The sequence below is a fragment of the Carassius gibelio genome, chromosome B3 (genome assembly GCF_023724105.1).
Source record: "Carassius gibelio isolate Cgi1373 ecotype wild population from Czech Republic chromosome B3, carGib1.2-hapl.c, whole genome shotgun sequence".
NCBI lineage: Eukaryota > Metazoa > Chordata > Actinopteri > Cypriniformes > Cyprinidae > Carassius > Carassius gibelio.
This window is the reverse complement of record NC_068398.1, coordinates 37,287,395-37,311,018: the sequence shown is the minus strand read 5'-3', so window position 1 is coordinate 37,311,018 and position 23,624 is coordinate 37,287,395. Positions and strand designations below refer to the sequence as shown.

Below are 23,624 nucleotides of genomic sequence, written 5' to 3'. Positions count from 1 at the left end.
CGCTCGCATCATCATGTGTTAACAACAGGTTTACAGTGGAAGTTCAATCATAGATTTGAGTTCGATGCATGATGTCTGTGCTTCGATGCGGCTGTACAAGGGCATAACATACGTCATAACTAAACGTATCTGATTGGCTAAGGGTAACCAATGATTTTAAACTTCAGACAATCGCCCCCTAGCGAGAGAGAAACACTTCTCTATTATGCCATTCCAGACTCTGTCTACGAAGCAAAGTGAAGTAGCAGAGTCTGGTATTACCAGGCTATAGCGTCATATCACATACACAGAACTGTAAAGGTATTCATGGTAACCCATCAAAATAAAAATCCAGGTTAATTTAAAGACAAGTATTTGCCAGAAATGTTTTACTATTGTTCAGCAGAATGTACATAGCCTACTACTACTACTACTAAAATTAAACAAACATTATTTTTTTAAGGAATAATCACAACTTTTTTCCATGTTCTATTTTTAATAGTAAATCCCCTTTATTTACCAAAATTTTTTTTTACTTAATTTTCAATAATTAAAAAAAAAGAATGTTTTATTTCTTCATCTGATAACCAGAAACTTGTAAATACACAACAGAATTTCAGAGGGGGGGAAAACATTTCATAAGGGTATTTTAAGAAAAAAAAAAAAATTAAGTTGTTTTATGCATTTAAATAATTAGAAATGCTGAAACACAAAATTAGGTAACAATAGATACAATTAAAAACATTTCATAGGGCTCTAAACATGTAATTTTTGTTTAACTTTTAGTAAATTGTTGTGAAAATGTATAAGTGTTATGATTTTAATTAATTAGACATGCTTTTTGATTAATACAATTAAATTTAACCATTAAAAAGGAGTTGAGAAAATTTCAAACAGAAACTAATGTAATCCAGAAAAATTAAAATGGACTCTGGGAAAAATTAAAACAGATTTCATAGGGCTCTAGGTGAGTGCTCCTAAATGTTTGCAAAATTTTTGAAGTTGGGAACACCAGTGCTACCAAGTAAAAAAGTTAATTTCGAGCTCTGCAGTTTGGAATTGATTTTGTTGGCTAAATAGAGCAATAACAGGTAATACAATGTCTCAAAACGTAAGTCTCTTAACATTAACTTCTTGTTTATCTGTTAACTTTGTATAAAATCAATATCTAATCATGCTAATCATGCTGATGTTTTGAGGAAAAAAATTCACTATTTTGTTATATTAATTATATGAAATGATATAAAGGCCCCGTATTTTTAATTTTGTTATGCATTTTAATAGACTGAATCATGCAGTGAAAGAACGCATGCACACTAATCTAGCCTGACTTCACGTCATATATGCATGCACTCTCTGTAGGTGTAAGGTTTGTGGAATTTTTCCCCTTAATTTCAACACCACAAAGTGTAGCCATCTACAGGTAAATGTATTATACAGCCTGTTTGGATTTAAACTAAACCACAACAGATTTTCCGCCACGGGATGAGAGCTTATTATGAAAACGAATACAAAAACGAATAACTTTTGCTAGTTTCGTTTAGTTTTAGTTTTTCATTTATTATGAATTTTACATTATATTTCGGTTAACGAAAATGTTTTTTAACTGATAGTTTTAGTCTTAGTTTCAGTTTTTGTTTACAAAAATAACCTTGGTACGGACTAGGGCTGTCAAAAAAAGTAATTGAATTGAAATGTTCGTCTAATTTAAAATAAAAATCCACATTCGAAAGAAAAAAACGTTGCATTTGAATTTTAGGTGTGCATTAAGGAAGGCTGCCTTTTAAGCCCCGGGTAAACGTCACATTCTGTGTTCTGTTCCGTCTCGCGCACAGCTGTGTCCACGCAACTTTCAAAGGTGGACCAGCTTGACATCCAGGACCACTTCTGTTTCATCATTCACCTCGCTTACGTGCACCATCCACGCGGTCTCAAAAATTTGGCTGTACGCGGATCACGAAAATGACATAATGGGGAAGTATAGTTGACCTTTATCAGTGGCGCATGTGAAGCGATGATGATTTTAGGTTTATATTAGCCTATTCAGTTGAAGCCAGTAGAAAAAAAGAGAACATCAATGTGGATTGGATCTTGTTTACATCAAAACTGAAACCAAGCCGTTCACACAGAATGCATATTTCGAACATTTTCTAGACGGACAAAGCCATGTACAATTTATGAAATTTCAACTTTTTCAAAAGTTTTTTTAAAGTTATCTCTTCTTATAATTCCAGGGAAAATAGTTTCTGGCCTTGAAACTATTCTCCTGTCCTAAAATTTAGGTTACTGAAAAGTAACAAATAAGCTTTGTAGCTAAGATCAAACATTTCATTGACATCGTGATGTGAGCATTTTAGACAGAAGCAATCAGGAATATATATTGGATTTTAATAATTGAACTAACAATACATCGAATCGCCATTCACAGACAGTAACCTTTTGAAAGACAAGGAATCAGATCACCTTGAAAAAGGGAATAGACAACTTTAAGCAACATTTAAATCCCAATAGAAAATAATACTTGCATGTAGTTCTCTTTGTGACTGCGCAAGACGAGAGTGCGTGTGTCGTTCTTTTGGAGCTGGGCATGTTCTCTCATGTCTTACAGGGCGAGCAGACTCGCACAAAGTTTTAAAGGTTCACCGAACATCAAGTTACCAAAGAAATGATTCAGATTTCGTGTTCCTTGCGGAGGGAGAGGCGAATATGAGAATAAAACTTAGTAAAGAAAAGAAAAGAAAAACAGAGATGAGAGCTCCCTAAGAAGCCATGAAACAAGACATTCTCTCAGACGAAGTGCTCCGAGACTAAGTATTTCACGCCTCTGTTCGCACGAACAACCAATGAACGCCCAACGATCTGAAGCGGGAAAAAGTTCCTTTGTCTCTGGGGAGACACCCACTCGAGTACATTATGGTGTTTTCAGAGTTTAGCAGTTATATTCCAGCAAGATGGTAATTCAGGTAAAGGTAGGAGAAACAAAGTTACATTCATATGCAGAAAAACTCACATTTAAAGGCCGTGTTGCAAGGTTAATTTTTTTCGAAAGAATTTGTGCAATTTGCTTGTTGGTAATAAACATTTAAACTGTTATCCATTGTATTTTATGTTTTTGGGCATCACAAAACGGATTATAATACGGAAAAATAGGTACTATCTTACAGCGTTCTCCTTTCCCCCACAATGCATTGCATCACGTCACGTTGGGGAGAGAATTTACCAAAGCACGCCTTGAGAGCATTGAGAGTGACTAGAGAGAGACGAGTAGTAGACGAGAGTTTTCAGATAGCACAGATTATAGATAAATAGATAAATACATAGATATATATAGATAGATAGACTACATATATAGATAGACAGACAGATAGAGAGATATCGACCAACAGTGACCCAAACGCACTCACTTCCACTACAGCACAAGATTTTCAGTGCAGTTTCTGGCAATTCCTCATTTGCCCTCTCAAGGCTGGCTCGATCGAAATTATACGGCTGCGGGCCATCATACATGTTGACTCTTGCCACCTCTTCCTCATCACAGTCAGTCACGTTCTGATGCAGCGTTCCAGGCAGGTTTTTGAGCTCGTAATCACTATTTCATACCACTACTAACGACTTTGTAACTAGATTATTTATTTTATTGCAACGTTACATTGACCTAAAATCATTTTTTCAACAGGTACCACTTGCATAAACATTGCGTCCGTATGTAGTATTATTCGTAGGGGTTGTCATCGTTGTTTCGCGTGCTGTGTGACCTCGGAACTCGGAGTACATCGATCTAGTACGAGACACGAGTTCACGGGTGGGAAGTCACAGGTTTTCCATTCACAGTGCCATTCCAGTGCACTTTCACGGGTTTAAGGTTGAAAAAACAAGGGTTACGGGTTGCCTGGAACGCGGCATCATACTAGACTGAGGCTACCTTTCCTCGACTTCTCCCCAACGTGACGTCTTCACCGAGTTGCGTAAAAAAAACGTTAATACCAAAATCTTAAAGAGACATTTTAAAAATGTATACATATCTTGAGTGATTTATGTACCCATTAATCGAAAGTGGTGGTTAACCTGCAACATGGCCTTTAAAGTTTGATTAACACACAATAAAATTGCAGATTCTCCAATTGGATATGGGAAGACATCTAAGCACAAAAAGGAAGTTTATACATTTAAAATACATTTACTTTCCTTTTTCCTTACAAGAATTCCTAGCGAGCTGGGCTTTTTCTGTTTCTCCCAGTTGGGTCATAAAGTTTTATGACCTGGTCAGAGGTAGGGTTACAAAACCATGACTATTTGATAACATTAATTAGGAGAAACATCTCCAAGTTACAAATCAGAAAATCATAACCATCTTAGAACAGGGCTAACCAGTTATGCAACGCACAAACCTATCAAACACATCTTAGTAATGACCTACATGATGAGTGTAAAGAAACATTTGTGTGTGTGTGTGTGTCTTGTGGAATCTGGTTTAATTCTCCAGGTTTCTGATTCTTCTTGTTTTATTCTCAAGGTTACTGGTTCCTCTAGTTTTATTGTCAAAGTATCTGGTTCCTCTGGTTTTATTCTGCAGGTTTCTGGCTCCTCGTGTTTTATTCTGCAGGTCTCTGGCTCCTCGTGTTTTATTCTGCAGGTCTCTGGCTCCTCGTGTTTTATTCTGCAGGTCTCTGGCTCCTCGTGTTTTATTCTACAGGTTTCTAGTTCCTGGTGTTATATTCTGCAGGTTTCTGGCTCCTCGTGTTTTATTCTCCAAGTTTCTGGTTCCTGTAGTTTTATTCTCCAGGTTTCTGGCTCCTCGTGTTTTATTCTCCAGGTTTCTGGCTCCTCGTGTTTTATTCTCCAGGTTTCTGGCTCCTCGTGTTTTATTCTGCAGGTTTCTGGCTCCTCGCGTTTTATTCTCCAAGTTTCTGGTTCCTCTAGTTTTATTCTCCAGGTTTCTGGCTCCTTGTGTTTTATTCTGCAGGTTTCTGGTTCATGTAGTTTTATTCTCCAGGTTTCTGGCTCCTCGTGTTTTATTCTCCAGGTTTCTGGCTCCTCGTGTTTTATTCTGCAGGTTTCTGGCTCCTCGTGTTTTATTCTGCAGGTTTCTGGCTCCTCGTGTTTTATTCTGCAGGTTTCTGGCTCCTCGCGTTTTATTCTCCAAGTTTCTGGTTCCTCTAGTTTTATTCTCCAGGTTTCTGGCTCCTCGTGTTTTATTCTGCAGGTTTCTGGTTCCACCAAATGTCGACGTGTCCTTGAGCAAGACACCTAACCCCAGCTGCTCCCGGCGAGCTGGATGGTGCCTTGAATGGCTGACACCGCAGTCGGTGTATGATTGAGTGAGTGAATGGGTAAATGTGAGGCAACTTGTAAAGCGCTTTGGATTGCCATGGGATCTGTTGAAAGCGCTATATAAATGCAGTCCATTTACTTATTTGATTTCATCCATGTGAATCGTCTCATGTGTTTTCAGATGTGTCGAATCCCTGAATCTCTTGTCACAGTGTGAACACTTGTAAGGTTTATCTCCAGTGTGGATCCTCTCGTGTTTTTTCAGATATGATGAATCACTGAATCTCTTGTCACAGTGTGAACACTTATAAGGTTTCTCTCCAGTGTGGATCCTCTCATGTGTTTTCAGATATGATGAATCACTGAATCTCTTGTCACAGTGTGAACACTTATAAGGTTTCTCTCCAGTGTGGATCCTCTCATGTGTTTTCAGAGTTGATGAATCACGGAATCTCTTGTCACAGTGTGAACACTTGTAAGGTTTCTCTCCAGTGTGAATCCTCTCATGTATTTTCTGACCTGATGATTGAATGAATCTCTTGTCGCAGTGTGAACACTTATAAGGTTTCTCTACAGTGTGGATCTTGTTATGCATTTTCAGAGATGAAGAATCATTGAATGTCTTGTCACAATGTGCACACTTATAATGTTTCTCTCCAATGTGAATCCTCTCATGCATTATCAGAGATGATGAATCATTGAATGTCTTGTCACAATGTGCACACTTATAATGTTTCTCTCCAATGTGAATCCTCTTATGCGTTTTCAGAGATGAAGAATCATTGAATCTCTTGTCACAATGTGCACACTTATAATGTTTCTCTCCAATGTGAATCCTCTCATGCATTATCAGAGATGATGAATCATTGAATGTCTTGTCACAGTGTGCACACTTATGTTTCTCTCCAATGTGAATCCTCTCATGCGTTTTCAGAGATGATGAATCATTGAATGTCTTGTCACAGTGTGCACACTTATAATGTTTCTCTCCAATGTGAATCCTCTCATGCATTATCAGAGATGATGAATCATTGAATGTCTTGTCACAGTGTGCACACTTATGTTTCTCTCCAATGTGAATCCTCTCATGCGTTTTCAGAGATGATGAATCATTGAATGTCTTGTCACAGTGTGCACACTTATAATGTTTCTCTCCAGTGTGAATCCTCTCATGCGTTTTCAGAGAAGATGAATCATTGAATGTCTTGTCACAGTGTGCACACTTATAATGTTTCTCTCCAGTGTGAATCCTCTCATGCGTTTTCAGAGATGATGAATCATTGAATGTCTTGTCACAGTGTGCACACTTATAATGTTTCTCTCCAGTGTGAATCCTCTCATGCCTTTTCAGAGATGATGAATCACTGAATCTCTTGTCACAGTGTGCACACTTATATGGTTTCTCTCCAGTGTGAATCCTCTCATGTATTTTCTGACCTGATAATTTACTGAATCTCTTGTCACAATGTGAACACTTGTAAAGTTTCTCTCCAGTGTGAATCCTCTCATGTGTTTTCAGATGTGATGGATGACTGAATCTCTTGTAACAGTTTGAACACTTGTAAGGTTTCTCTGCACTGTGAATGCTCTCATGTGTTTTCAAATATGATGAAGAATTGAATCTCTTGTCACAGTGAGAACACTTATAAGGTTTCTCTCCAGTGTGAATCCTCTCATGTGTTTTCAGATATGATGAATGATTGAATCTCTTGTCACAGTGTGAACACTTATAAGGTTTCTCTCCAGTGTGAATCCTCTCATGTGTTTTCAGATTTGATTTATCACTGAATCTCTTGTCACAGTGTGAACACTTATAAGGTTTCTTTCCAGTGTGGAACCTTTCATTTCTTTTTATATATACTCTTTCAGTATGTATTTTCTGATGTACTTTCAAACTTTGTAGAGGCAAAAAACTCTTACTACACAAATAACATGGATGTGGTTTCTCCTTTGCATGAACTTTCAAGTGTTTCTTCAGAAGTGAAGCCCATAAAAACATTTTACCGCATTGATCACATGCGTGCTTCTTCTCTGCAGTGTGGATGTTCATGTGTATATTAAGGTTTGATGATTGTGTGAAACTCTTCCCACACTGATCACAAGTGAATGGTTTCTCTCCAGTATGAATTCTCATGTGATTCTCAAAACCTGTTTTGTCTGTGAATCTCTTTCCACACTGAGTGCAGCGGAGGGACTTCTTTGCTCTTTTTTTCTTTAAATCTTTCTGTTTGCTTTGAGAGAAACCCAAAGGTTTTCCTCCAGTTTTCACATGATTTTTCTCCTCAACTTCACTTGATTCTTCATTCTCCTCTTTTTCTTCAATTAACTCTGAAACAAAAGTAAAAATTATTTATTTTTGGTAACTTAAAAACTGGTAACTTGTTAAAAACTTCAATGTTTAACATCTGTAAGTCCGCGATTAATTTTCTTTGCTTCAGATTGAATGGGGACAACTTGATAAACATAAAATCAACATGAAGTTATTCTTTCAATGCCCTCTGCATATTTTGAAGCATCATTGTTTTTTAGAGTGAATTTCAAACGGCCGTAAGATTAACTTATCAACTTTCAATGTTATCACTTCTTATAATTCCAGGAAAATTGTTTCTGGCCATGAAACTATTCTCCTGTCCTTATAAAATTTAGGTTAATGAAAAGTAACAAATAAGCTTTGTAGCTAAGATCAAACATTTCATTGACTTTGTGATGTTAGCATTTAGACAGAAGCAATCGGGAATATATATTGCATTTTAATGGTGAAATAATAATACACCAAACTACGATTCACAAAGAGTAAATATGTGTATAACAATACAAACAGTAAAAACAATTCAAGACAAAACGGATAATAGATGAGAGAGAGAAAGGATGAAAGGGTAAGCGAGAGAAAGTGAAAGAGAAATAGGCGATATCACAAAATGATCGCCTAGTATGGCAAAATCACAGACAGTAACCTTTTGAAAGAGAACAAGGAATCAGATCACCTTGAAAAAAGGGAATAGACAACCTTAAGCAATATTTAAATCTCTATAGAAAATAATACTTGCATGTGGTTGTCTTTGTGACTGCGATAGAGAAGAGTGCGTGTGTCGTTCTTTTGGAGCTGGGCATGTTCTCTCGTGTCTTCCGGGGCGAACAGACTCGCGCGAAGTTTTAAAGGTTAACCGAACGTGAAGTTACCAAAGAAATTATTCAGATTTAGTCTCCCTCATGGAGGGAGAGGCGAATATGAGAATAAAACTTAGTAAAGGAAAGAAAAGAAAAACGGAGATGAGAGCTCCCTAAGGAGCCATGAAACAAGACGTTCTCTCAGACGAAGTGCGCTGAGAACTTTCTGTGTCAGTCTTCTTATGGAGTGACTTGGTTCATGCCTCTGTTCGCACGAACAACCAATGAACATCCAAAGATCTGAAGCAGGAAAGTTACTTTGTCTCTTACTCAAGTTAGTTTTGGTGTTATCAGAATTCAGTAGTTATATTTCAGCAAGATGGTAATACAGAATAATACATTTTCTATGTATGAGTGGTTCATTCAAAACAAGAAGGTTAAACAGATACCAAGAATGGCAGGTAAAGGTAGGAGAAACTGAGAAGATGCACCAAAAAACGCTGAAAATGAAGTGGATTTGCGCATCTTCTCTATTAACAACGGCTCTGTGTAGTAACATCTGCTCTATGTGAAATAACGCACCTGAAGGAATTAACCGCTGATTAGAGAACCGGCTTTACTGTCGAGATGCGCATAACGATCGGCCGATCATGATCGGAGCACCCCTAATTAATACATTTAAAAGGTACTTTCCTTTTTCCTTACAAGAATTCCAAGAGAGCTGAGCTCTCCTGTTTCTCCCAGTTGACCTGGTCCATGACTCTATTTGAGAACATCAGAAAAATCATAACCGTTGCATAACAGGGCTAACCAGTTATGCAACACACAAACTAGGGCTGCACGATATTGGGAAAAAATGATATTGCGATATTTTATTTTTCTGCGATATATTGCGATATTTTTTCTTATAAACAAAAATGGGGTGAGCACACTTACATTCTCATTTTAAATGATTTAAACATCGACACCATCGTGTCAATTGATTAATATGCGCGAGGGAGAGAGAGCAAGACAGCGCTCGTGTTGTTTGAAGACGGCTTGCTGCTTCGCGATCTCTCGGTCTCTCTCACGCTCTCTCTCTGTCTCTTTCGCACTCTCTCCTCTCTCTCTGCCCTGTTAAACTTGCATGTGTTTTTCAGTCCTGCTCTATGATAGTTAAACTGTCCAATTAATCACATTCGCCAAAGGCCGGGGAGCAGCTGGCCTGTACAGTTAATGAATAACAGATCAACTACGACAGCCTACATCGCACATCCTGCGATGTAACTATCGTGGATTCGTACATCGCGATATCGATGCTTAAACGAAACATCGTGCAGCCCTAACACAAACCTATCAAATACATCTTAGTAATGACACTTCCTACTCAAGAAATTTAAACCCAGCCATGCTGGGACCAGGCCGATCATTCAGCTTGCAGAGAGTTTGATTTACATGCATGAGCTCAGAGGCTAAAAGCTTTGGGTTTCATAAGGAATGTGCATTATTTTAGATTTGAGCCATGATTCATTAATTCAGAACCAATTAATTAATGAACTGCTCATATGCTACACTTGTTCAGTAAAGATCGGGATTCATGAGTGAGCATTTGCCCACTCAAGTCAGTTACGATGACGAACTGCAGCCAGGTCGACACCGCAATGAGGATGATGAACCTGCAGATGAGCTACCCTGATAAGGCTTTTGAGAGTTTGTGCAGAAATTCTTTGGTTATGCAAACTGATTGTTGCAGCAGCTGTTCAGATGGCTGGTTTCAGACAATCTTAAGTGAAAAAGTGAAAGTGACATACAGCCAAGTATGATGACCCATACTCAGAATTCGTGCTCTGCATTTAGCCCATCCAAAGTGCACACACAAACCATGAACACACACTCGGAGCAGTGGGCAGCCATTTAAGCTGCGGCGCCTGGGGATCAGTTGGGGGTTTGGTGCCTTGCTCAACTGCATGCTTCCTAAAAACTTGCGACATCTGTGGCATTATGCTATGTGATAAAACTTTACACTTTAGAGTGGCCTTTTACTGTGGCCATGCCGGTATCAATTTTTCCTGTTGCAGTTAATTGATAATGCTTTTATCACGGTATATGGTAGGGGTGTAACGGTACGTGTATTCGTACCGGACTGTTTTGGTACAGGGTTTTCGGTACGTAGCACGTGTGTACCGAATGACTGAATGCAATATTTTGTGTGCGGAACATAGGTAAATTTTTTCGTTTTTACAAATTAATATATTAAGTGCCGGAAGTCTCCGCGTTCAGCGCAAATCCCGCCCTGCAGCTGATTCTAAGGCCGGTGACACACTGGCTGCGTTGCGTGAGCGTGGCGTTTCTGCTGCGTGTCAGTTGTGTGATGGCTGCTTCGCGTGTTCTGTTTCTTTACACACCAGAACCATGCCTGATGCAGCGCTTGTGCACTGCTGCTTCTGTAGGTGACATAGAGGGAGGCTGCCGACAGACCAGGATCTTGTCTTCACGACAACAATATCTATACTTCATGTTGAGCATAAATATAAAGCCTACTGATAAAGGACACCGTCAACAGTATTGACGGCAAAATAAACTGTTTGACAGGTCTATGTTTGACAGCAATATGCCAGTGTGTCACCGGCCTAAGGTTTTCAAAAGGCATCACGCGAGTGTGAACATCACTACAACTAGGAAAAAAAACGATTGTAATTCAAACGCAGCTCCCGTCGGCATTTAAGCAGCACTTTGCTCTTAATTCTGATCGGTCCAACGCAATAATGAAATCTGAGCAAGTCTAAAACTGAAACTTTTGATGCTGCACTTTACACTTTGGAAAAGTTATAAATATTTTTTTAAATATGAACAGGCCTACAAGCTGGGATTGGTAATGCTGCACTGTAATCATATTTATTTATATTTTTCATATTTTATTATATGATATTGGTTTGAGACTGAGAGCATTTTATTTAGTGGAGAACTTTTTTTATTTTATATAACTTTTATTATTTTAAGTGTAAACAAATTGTTAAAAAAAAAAGTTTATAGTAATAAACAAACTGCAGTTTAATGTTTGCATTTCTTTCCCTCACTGTACCGAAAATGAACTGAACCTTGACTTTAAAACCGAGGTACGTAACCAACCATGATTTTTGCGTACCGTTACACCCCTAGTATACTGTATTATCATGGTATTGAAATTTTGTTTAAAAAAGTGGTCATAATACAGTATAACATGTTAAATAACTTTTTTCTTATAACAAAAATAACTGGTCATTTAAAACAATAAAGCAATAAAGAAAAATATATAAAAGTTAAATGTTTTACACATTAAAGTTCAAAAGAACTATAAAAACCAATAGGTATCGCTTTACAGTAAGACTTCATTAGTTAACCTTAGTTAATGCATTAACATTCAAGGCAAGGCAAGTTTATTTATAGCACATTTCGTAAACAATGGTAATTCAAAAATAATGTCATGACGAAAAATAATCACAAAAATAAAACAAGCAATTTAAGAACTTGAAAATGAAAATGATTTAAAAATTGACTTAAAATGAATTTAAGACAGTTTAAAAATAGAAAATGAATTTACATAAAATACAGTGCAATACATAAAATATAGTGTAATCAGTTCGGACATCGCATAGTGCTCATTCAATAAATGCACAGCTAAACAATGAACAATAGCTACATTTGATATAGATGTTATTAATCTGTGTTAAAGAAATCTTAAAAGTCTTAGTTCATGTTAGCTCATTAAATAACACAGTTGCAACTTTCAATTTTAACAATGAGTTATTAAATATTGGAATACCTAAGATTAATGAATGTTCAGAATAATTTTTTCATTGGCAGTTTATGTTAACTAATAAAGCGATAATGTAAAGTGTGAATGAACAATAAAAGATCAAAACACTTTCAAAACAATATCTAGGGCATTTGTAGTGCAGATAAAAATAAAAAAAAAAGATTTAGCTACTCAAACTTTCCTTCTCACCGCACATTAGGACAATATAGACATGTCCTCTTCCAGGCAGTTTCATAATGGGAAGTTGTGGAAGAGAGTATGAATCCTAACCCTAGGGTTGTGGGTTCGAGTCTCGGGCCGGCAATACCACAACTTAGGTGTCCTTGAGCAACCCCCAACTGCTCCCTGGGCACCGCAGCATAAATGGCTGCCCACTGCTCCTGGTGTGGACGGCAGAGTGAACTTATCATCCATCTCACGTAGTCTTAACTTATAACACACACTATGTGGTGATGACGTAGAAGTACTACGTGAGAACCACTGTGGATGATAAATTCGCTCTGCCGCCTTATTATTTTTATGCACTCCGCACTATAATGTGAAGAATGCAAAATATTAGAACATCCTATTATGCTTTTTCACTTTTTGAATTTTAGTCGGTGTGTAGTGTGTATGTTTGGGCATAACTAAGATCTACAAAGTTACAAATCTCAAAGTCCACTCCAAAGTGAACCATTTCATTTTTTTTAATCCCTTTTTACTACAATAAACAGCTTGTTTGGACTACAGCATTGTTTTCCAAAACAATATCAAATTGATATGGCAATATTGATGACATCCTTATCAGAGGGAACTTGCTGTTTTGAACAGTACTGAAACACTGTCTGAGCTGTTCACCAATCACAACACGACCAATCAGAACACATTTTGTTTTTCGGAAGGCAGGTCTTCATCAAACCCTGAACTAATCGAGAAATTTGTGACAAGCTGGTGAGAAAGGTACTGTAATATAAATTATATGATATAATATAAATTATGTGAAAAATAATGTGTTTTTCGAACCACAAAGCATGAGAGCACTAATGACCACTAATTAACATACTTTGTCAATAAGATAAAAGTGGGTTTTGTTCAAAGTTACTATTTTCCATGCACATAGATCTTTGATATGAATATTTTTGGTAACTAAATATCGCCAGCTAAAAAGTAACTAGTAACTTGTACTCTGATTATTTTTTGAAAGGAGTACTTTTTACTTTTACTTAAGTACTGTTTTGACAGCAGTATATTTACTTGTAATTTAGTATTTTTTCATCAATGTAACAGTACTTGTACTTAAGTACAAATTTTCAGTACTCTTTCCCTCACTGGTTGTTGCACATTTGATCGAAAGAAAAAAATACTATGAACGTCTGTTCAACTGCTTGGTTATACACATTATTCAAAATAACATTTATCATAACATCAGAAAATTGTTTTGTGTGAATAAGTGAACAGGATGATTTTCACATAATTTTTATAGCATAAACTTTAGCATACCACATGGTCTAAAATGGCCTTAATTCAAAGACTTAAAAAATTTAATATTTCACTATCCATACATAAACGTTTTTTTTTTCAAAAACACAAATATGTAGGCTACATCCATGCTGCTCAAATATTATAGTTCCACAGATTGTGCCGATTACAGTGTAATCATACTTTAGTCATTACCAACCTTTTTTAGTGTGTGTGTGTATATATATATATATTAGGGGTGTAACGGTTCACAAAATTCACGGTTCGGTTCGATACGATACACTGATGTCACGGTTCGGTTCGGTTCGATACGTTTTAGATACAGCAAAATGTAAAAACATCTCAACTTTTCAGAATGCCGCAAGCGCACCGCGGGTCATGTGACAAGAACTAACCAATCAGCTTCATCCTTTCCCGTAACAACGTTGAGAGCTCAGCCAAGATGAAGGATCAGCTGATCATAGTTGTATATGGATTGCAATTTTGAAATAAATTTAGTAGCAGAGCTACTGCAAGCGATTTTTAGAGCTGCAAATCCATTTATCCTTCGCTGAAATTTCCGCGTCTCATGGAGAGAGCACGTCATTGTTGCTTAGCAAAGACAGACGCCTCATGAGCGCTTCTGCCCAAGCGCTTTGGAAAGGAGGAGAAAGACGCGCTTAGCGTTTTCCATGCGTTTTTAGGCACGATATGTGAACGGCCCCTAAGGCGCTCGCTCACTCAGCACGCGCTGAAGGCTCGTTGCAAAATGTCGAATGCCTTTAACAGACCAGAAATATAAGATCCTAAAATAACCAACAGGTCTGGTGTTTGGGTTGGATTCCCTGTAAGCTATAGTTTCTAAATGCTGCAGGGATAGTTTGCTGCGTGCATGTTTCTCATTTTTTTCGTCTTTTCCCAGATAGTACTGACGCATATATCCCAGATATTCCCGCTGGTTTTTTTTTTTTTTTTTTTTATTCCCGCTGGTGTACCCTGTCATGTTGCAGATGCGACATACCGTTGTTTTTTTATCCACCACTCTCTTGCCATCACCATTATAGCTTAAAGGGAATCCAAAGTGCACCCAAACACCAGACCTGTTGGTTATTGGAGGATCTTCTCATTTCTAGTCTGTTAAACGCATTGGCTATTTTGCAACGAGCCTTCAGCGCGTACTGAGTGAGCGAGCGCCTGCTGAGTAGCCTAACATAAACATATAAGATGGTGTTTTTTTCTTCTTCGGGAGTGTCAGGGGCGTTGCCTGTTACGTTGTTTGGGTTATTGGGCTACCTTGTTGAACGCATATCATTATATTTCTGTCTCTCTCTCTCTTTTTTTTTTTTTTCAAATATAATTAATTACTCCAACGAACCGTTCGGTATACATAATGCGTACCGCGTACCGAACCGAAAGCGTCGTACCGAACGGTTCAATACGAATACGCGTATCGTTACACCCCTAATATATATATATACATACACACACACACACACACACACACTAAAAAAGGTTGGGTTGTTTTTTTTACCTAACTGTTGGGTTACACATATTGGGTCAATGTGTTGGGTTATCTTAAAATTTGTTGGGTCATTTTTTTTCGTCGCTGGGTTATTTTTAGTTATAACCCAACTGTTGGGTTAAATATTTTTCCCGCTTCACTCCGGTTCAAATTTTAACAGTCCAGTCAGATACTCAGCGCGGACATCAGCTTCAGCCTGCCTGATTATGAAGGGTAAGTAACTGTTGATATAATCGTATGATAACTGTTATAACATTAAGTATGTGTCTGATACGTTAATTTTTTTTTTTTTTTTTGTCTGTTTGTTTTCCCCAGAGAATCAGATCGATTGTAAATTAATGCTATTCCTGTTTGTTCGCCAGCATTAATACATTAAAAGATTAGCTGCAAAACTGTTTAGACAAGCATTACTTAGTTAATAAAAATTGTCTGGTGAAATGTGAAAGTTTGACGAAATCATTAGAATTAAGCTAGAAAAGCTGCACGGACCAGTGAATGAAGCTTCTGCGCGAGCGACAACAGACTCCATGAGAATCATTTGAATGAACCTGCAATTTTCTGTTATAAAAGTTCAAAACCCAGACACAAGAAAAGCACGCAGTCATGAGGCAAACCGCTCTTTCAGCTGAAATTTATACTAGTGCCCCAAATTTACATAACGTTAACGTTACTCCTACAACCAACCTTTAAGTCATATGCGTTTCAGCGCACCAGCACTAATTAATTGTACAGTAAAAGTGTTTTTATGGTTTATTCATATTGAATATTGTTATGCATTTATTAGAATACCCTAGAATTACAGCATTTCTCTTATGAAGCTAGATTGATTGACATGTTTTTTTTTAAATGTGTTTTGCTAAATGTTTTTATATTTATGTTTTAGACAATGGACTTTTTTGTGAAGAAAATATTGCAACAATAGAATTTCTGCCTGTTAATTGAAACATTTCAAGGTAAGTAACCTATTTAAATTAATTATACATTAGTTTTAAATATAATAGTTTTACATAAGTTTACTTAGACTTATGACTTCCAAAATGAGGTGAAATAAGTGTATTGCCGCATTCCGTCCAACAAAGCTTCCTTTCATTTACAGTGTACTTTTGTTCCTCCCTTCAAGTCCAAATCAGTTAAAGGGTGGTAAAATGTACTCATATCAGCCGCAAATTTTGGCACAAATTTTCTGGAGGGAGTGAAAACTGGTTTAGTCTGTCTCTTAGTGCGAATGATAGTAGATTCCCACTAAGACTGTAAAAATGTAAACTGTAAGCTTAGTTTTTTTTTTTTTTACTTGTGCTTTCTCTGTACCTTTGTCATTTAAAGGCCTTCGTGCAGAAATAGTCTTTAACCTGTTAGCCAGCACCCCGACGCCCTCGTGCTGAACGCCCCTCAACTTGCACGTGTCAGTGTTTATGAATAGATTAAATGAAACGGGACAAATTTAATCTTGACAATCTATATATCATTATAAAGATCTAAGCCTCAAGCATCGAAGACAGATCGCTGTTTTTCAATGCAAAGCTTATAAAGGCTACATTTGTGTAAGCAGTAGACATCAAAACATGAACAATGGAAACACTGTACATACCAGATCCCGTCGTAATAACGAGTCATAAACACATCCACAGCTGTAAATCCCGGTTTAGTTAGGAAGGTAAGGGTAAGGGTCCACTGAATGACATCTCATGAAGCACGTTTAGTCCAACGAAGCAATAACGTTGTAATATGGATCATAATTCCTTTGTTTACGTTTCAGTTCTTCAGCGACAGAACTGCTTGTGTCCGTTATGGAATAACTCACGGTCAGAAACTGTGTCTTGGTAGTAAAAAAACGGCATGGTTTAGCAGCGTACAGTGTCACAAATAGAATGAGGCGATCCACCGGAAAAAAGAATGAATGAAAGATAGTATATTTGAAGTTTGGCGCTCCCCCGTGACACGCTCTGACGCACCTGTCAGCTGATGGAGGCGGAACTTATAGCGATCGCCTTTTTCTTTCTTTTATTTTTCAACAGTTTTTATATATGTGAGTGTGTGTTTTATGTTGAATGTATCTGCATGATTACCATCTGTTTGAGTGCAAATCAGCCCAAATCAGCTCACTATTACTGTATGATCACGGCTATCAAAGTGTACGCATCTATATGAATAGAGAGAGTGGATTATTTTCTTTGTGTTATTACCATCTGTATAAGTGGCCATCAGCACATCAGCACTTATTTGCATCGTAATTCAAAAATATTTGCAGGAGTCACATTTTTCATGATAACTTATTCAGATTTGAAATAGAAACTCATGAGACATGTGACTTTCAACCCATTACTTTTCTAGATTGCTCCAGGAATCATTTCCAGGGTTTTTCCTAAATTGAAAATTTTTTGGCGGCCGCCAAAACAATTTTTTGTCTCGCCAAAGCCATATTTGATCTGTAATTGGGTTTTGTGAGTGAAGCAGGCTACTGACGGAGTGACGGAGTGAACGAGCACAGCGCCCCTTCCCCACGCGGGCACTCTCCGTCTTCAGTTCTGTCTTTGCTCTCTCCTCTCATCAAAATCTACTCATCCTAAGGTCGGAAGGCCGAATACATGTTTCACGTGGTGCATTCGGAAAATATTTTTGGCAGAATTACCGCTGGGTGTGAATTGCAGTCAAAAAAAAGTTGCCTTATCTTCTCTTACAACTTGTGACAAGCATTCCGCACATGCAGCTGGCAAACTTTAAATAAACGCAAAAAATGTGTTTGTTTGTTTGTGTGTGTTGACAAATCTTTTGCAATGTCCTAACAGCCAGGATTACCACACAACACGTCCACTAAAGTCCGATTCGCGACCTAATGACTCATTTGAGCCGATTCATTATAATGAAATGAGAAAGTAAGTGTGCTTACCCCTATTTAGCAAGAGTGTTTAGTAAAATTTAGCCTTAATAATCCACAGTATGTATAGGCCTATGACAATGTGCAGTTAATTACCTATAAAACATTTTAGTTTAAAGTTAGACTGGAGTGAGATGAAACTAGATCAAAGCACAAAGAAAGCTGTTGCTAGCTAGCTGCTAATTTTATTAAATTGTATTTGGTAAAAAATAACACTATTAAACCTTTTAACGATTGATATGATTATACTAAAATACTTATCAGGTCTATCAAAAAAATGATTTTGTCTTTCTAAACTATGAAAACCAGTAATGGAAAAAAAAAATCACAGCTTTTTTTTTTTTTTTTGCAAAACGGGCAAGAAAGACAGTGATCATTTTTTTCATGAATAAATAGGATAAAAAATCTGTTGCTTTTAGGGGTGGCACGGTTAGTTGAAAAAAACCGAACCATTCGGTTCACCCCACACGGCTCGGCACACGCTGGGACTGCGGTTTAGTTTAAATCTGACAAAGCATCTGTAATATGGTTTGCTATAAATAGCACACAAACTGGGTTCAACTAATATATGTTTCTGTTGATGGATGCGCATTCTGTATTCCCAGACATTACAACAATAGTGATGAGAAAAGAAAAGAAAAAAATAGAAAAAAAAAAAAAAAAAAACCTGGACAAACCATTCACTCTTGATCAATGTGAATTACTGCTGGAGAGCAGTCGTTTATTCCATAATCACCCGGGTGCTGACAGATCGCGCACACAGATGAGATCTGAACAGCACACGTTAATATGCGTTTAAACTAAACTCATTTAAGCTTTGTCAGTTTAAACATTTACTGTAAGAGCCAAAGGACGCGAGCTCGCGACCGCAGTGAGAAGAATTGTACAAGCGCTCCGCGCAAACCCGAGCCTCGGAACGCGCGCAAATATTAAGATCTCTCTGAAGTAGCTATTGCGTTTAAATGGACAAATTCACTCACACACACACACACACACACACACACAAAATGTCAAAATGCTCGTCTTGGTAAGTATCCTACAGCAGACATAGCCGGCTGAACGTATGCCTGTTGTATCAGGTGCATTCTCTTAAAGTGACAGTCTTTATATTAATCGAACTGCAACAACAAAGAAATCACTCACTGCTCTTGATTAAAAAGTTTTTATAACTTTAATAAAGAACAATCTTTAATTTATACAGTCCAATATGCAATGCTGTTTTACATTTGATTACTTTATTCAATTTATGTACCTAAAAACTTATGCTAGACCTTCCCAAAAAAAGAAAAGAAAAGAAAATCACTGTTTGTATCTTTACTATGTTTTATTTATTTTTGCTGTTGCTTGTAGTAGAATATAGAACATAGAACATACCGAACTGTCCCGAAAACCGTGACTCTAAAACCGTGAAACAAACCGAACCATGAAAAAGTTGAACCGTGCCACCCCTAGTTTCTTTGTATTTTTTTTTTTTATTTAACATTTATTGTCAATATTGGGCTTGCGGATCATGTGGGTACTAGGGTACTCTTTGCTGTGTATGGATGACCATGTCGGTCAGCCACCACCGAAGACCAATTCTGACCCAGGAAAAACCCTGATTTCATGTATTTTTATATAAATATAAAAAAAATATAAAAAAATATTAAGTGTGGTAAAAAAAAAAAAAAAAAAAATCAATGCACTTCAGTGTCTATAACTTTTAATATTTTTGAGCATTATTAACAAAATTATGTTTGTAACACACTGAAGTAGGAAACTGTTGAAATTAAAAGTGCGGTAGAGCATTTTCAGATGTGAGTCCCATAATGGGGGGTGCTGGCTAACAGGTTAAAACCCTTCCTGCAATCTGCACCATACCACACGAATGGAAAAATGGTGTGCACATCATACACGGAAATGAAGCGGTCCTTCACTGACATTCAACCTGTAAGTAAAAGCAACACTTAAAATTACAGTGCCCTGTGTAGTCAAGTCACCTTTATTTATTTTGTATAAGACACAAGTTGTACAATACAAATCGTTCCAAGAAGATATTTAGAAAAAAAAATTATGACAGAATTTTATTTTTTGGGTGATTCGTCACTCTAACCAATTTAAATTCGCTATAGCTTTTAACTCATTTAAATTCACTCATTTGTAAAGTAAGTGTATCAATGAAATATCATCACAATGCATGTTAACTGAACTTGTTTTTTTATTCTTTTAAGGTTGGCACTAATTAGTGCTGTACTTGAATCATGAGACAAGCCAGAATCCACATGTCCTGGTGCTTGGTGACAAGGAAAACTCCTCCCAAGTTTTTATTATTTTTAAACAGGCAGGCTATAGACCAGAAGAAGATACTACAAGCAGTCGATTCAAACTTTTCTTTGTATATGACATCTACTACCTAATCAGTAAAAAACTTTTTTATCATCAGTAGGCCCAGCAGTATATTTTTTATTATTATGACTTGTTTTTATGATAATAATTTTTTTTTTTATTATTATATTTTATATTCATTTTACTTGAAAGTCGTAATATTTGCCAGAATTGGTGCTCTGCATTTAACCCATCCAAGTGCACACACACCCGGAGCAGTGGGCTACATATATATATATATATATATATATATATATAGATCCAGCGCCCAGGGAGCAACTGGGGGTTCAGTGCCTTGCTCAAGGGCACTTCAGCCATGTGTATTGAGGGTGAAAGAGAGCACTGTTCATACACTCTCCCCCACCTACAACTCCTGCCAGCACCGAGACTCAAACCTGCGACTTTTATGTTACAGGTCCAACTCTCTAAACATTATGCCACAGCTGTGAACTGTATTTGCATATTTGTGTGTTTTGATATGAATATGAATTGACACATTTGTACATCTTGAAATGTCAGCTGTATTTTTACACATTCTTCTACATTTAAATAAAATATTTTAAAATATATTTGTATACGTGTTATATGCATATTAAAATTAAATCTGTAATTTACAACAAAGCTGTTTCAAAATATGGTTGTATTAAGTAAATTTTAATAAAAATACTGATGTTAATATTAACTCAACTGTTGGGTATCTTTTAACCCAACAGGATTTTAACCCACAGATGGGAAGGTGCTATATAGTTGGGTTACAGGTTGGGTTAGTTTTAACCCAAGATTTTTTAGTGTGTGTGTGTGTGTGTGTGTGTGTCTATCTATCTATCTATCTATCTATCTATCTATATAGATAGATAGATAGATAGACACACACACACACACGGCAGGGCCCCAAAACACCAGATAAGTAAAACTTTGTAAGCCTCAATGTAACATTACCACAAACAGACATAAAAGATAAATGAAGAATACACACCAACCTCTTTCTGGTTCCTCGTGTTTTGTTCTCCAGGTTTCTGGTTCCTCGTGTTTTATTCTGCAGGTTTCTGGTTCCTCGTGTTTTATTCTGCAGGTTTCTGGTTCCTCTTGTTTTACTCTCCAGGTTTCTGGTTCCTCGTGTTCTATTATCCAGGTTTCTGGTTCCTCGTGTTTTATTCTCACGGTTTCTGGTTCCTCGTGTTTTATTCTCACGGTTTCTGGTTCCTCGTGTTTTATTCTCACGGTTTCTGGTTCCTCTTGTTTTATTCTCCAGGTTTCTGGTTCCTCGTGTTTTATTCTCACGGTTTCTGGTTCCTCGTGTTTTATTCTCACGGTTTCTGGTTCCTCTTGTTTTATTCTGCAGGTTTCTGGTTCCTCGTGTTTTATTCTCACGGTTTCTGGTTCCTCTTGTTTTATTCTCCAGGTTTCTGGTTCCTCGTGTTCTATTATCCAGATTTCTGGTTCCTCGTGTTTTATTCTCACGGTTTCTGGTTCCTCGTGTTCTATTCTCCAGGTTTCTGGTTCCTCGAGTTTTATTCCGCATTTTTCTGGTTCCTCATATTTTATTCCCCAGGTTTCTTGTTCCATGTGTTTTATTCTCCAGGTGCCTGGTTCCTCTGGTTTTATTCCCCATGTTCCTGGTTCCTCTGGTTTTATTCCCCATGTTCCTGGTTCCTCGTGTTCACTCTCCTCTTTAACAAACATCATTTTCACAGCAGCAGATCTCAGTTCAGCTGATACTCCTCCAGATATTCCTGATGTTTCAAAACTTAGACGACTGTGAAGATGAAAATATTACAGGTACGCCTATTTACTGAACTGATTAAGAAACTGTATTCTTCTCTTAAAAGAAACGTTTCTAACTGTTTGTTAGAGGAGGAGCATGTCGACAAAACAACAACAGAGAGCGCGGCGAAACTAATTCTTCTTCCTTTGAGGTTTACTGGTGTTTGTCAAACAAACGAATGTGTGTAGCGCCTCCCGCTGGACTGGCGAGTGCGAGACGCAGAACAAATAAACACCCCAGACGATGTCGGCACGGTATCGCCCAGGGAGCATTTGATAGGAAAGATTTCGCCGCAAGGTCGGCCTCTGATCGGAAATGCTCTCTGGCCGATGATGGGACGACGCATCCCGGCCGCTGTGCGTGGACGCGGTTCACCGGCGTTTTGATCATGGACCATAATTATAATAAAACAATACACACCTCTTTCAAGAACAGATGCAACTTTATTAATTTATTTCATATTACATGTATTTTCATTCACTCAAATACTTAGCGAAAGTGTTAAAAGCCAGTTTTTTTTTTTTACATAAAGCACCCTCCCAGCAAACACAGAACGTTATGTGAGGACGTCGCCAGTTAGTCGTCATTTGGTCAGCGCGACATTACTTTATGGCAACGTTGTGAGCATAGACATATATAGACGCCCCATCGAACGCTACTGCCTATTGGCACGAACGAGCCGTGGAGCCGCCATCTTGGACCGGTCGCCTGCTCTACTCAGTGTAACTTGTTTGCCAGGTGCAATGAGCTGTTAGCGCATTAAATTAATCATATCTCACTGAATACCTCACTGATTTTGACGCGGGTTTTTTTGCTGCAAAGGTCATTCATGCAGCTATGATACAGGACACATGGTTCAGCGTATTTTAATATTCATAATAGGCATACAGTTACATATTATATTCTGATATAATATATAAGTGACCAGACGACCAAAATCTAAATATGTGAGGTAGAATATTTATAAATCACACACTATAAATATGATAAAGAAGCAGAAACAGACAGTTGCAGTAAAATAAGATATCTTAATAAGTTGAAGAAACAATATTATAATTTTTGACATATACACTATCTCTGGTTCTCTCTCTCTCACACACTCTTCTCCCTCTCTCTCTCTCTCACACACACACACACACACACACACACACTCTTTTCTCTCTCTCTCTCATACTCTCATACACACACTAAAACCCCTGAAAGAGGACTGTTTTGCGGAGCTTCTTTCTCGTGCTCGCTTTCTGTAGTTCAAGAGAGGAGTTTGGCAACATGGTGGAGCCTAATCTTTAGAAACACAGACACAACCAATGACAACATATCAGACTGATGGTTGTCAATGCCAAACTGGGTCTCCTCAATGTGCTCCCCAGGAAGGAACACATCCTCTGTCCCAATCTCCTCCCGCACAATGTGTGTGACTGTTGACACCTGAGGAGATCGTATTGCTGAAGATTGACGGATCACCCTCTCTGCAGCTCTCAGCACCTTATAATAATAATAAAAATAATACATATTTATATAGCGCTTT

The 23,624-nt window shown here is 37.5% G+C and overlaps 1 protein-coding gene across 1 annotated transcript; it reads right to left on the bottom strand.

Annotated features, from left to right (window-relative positions):
* Positions 1–335: 335 nt before the first annotated feature.
* On the bottom strand, positions 336–22,318 carry LOC127953345 (zinc finger protein 271-like). Its single transcript, XM_052552538.1, has 2 exons — positions 21,312–22,318; positions 336–7,578 (listed from the first exon to the last, which is right to left on the bottom strand). The coding sequence occupies exons 1-2, from the start codon at positions 22,015–22,017 to the stop codon at positions 5,390–5,392; spliced, it is 2,895 nt and encodes a 964-aa protein (XP_052408498.1). The 5' UTR covers positions 22,018–22,318; the 3' UTR covers positions 336–5,389.
* Positions 22,319–23,624: the final 1,306 nt, after the last annotated feature.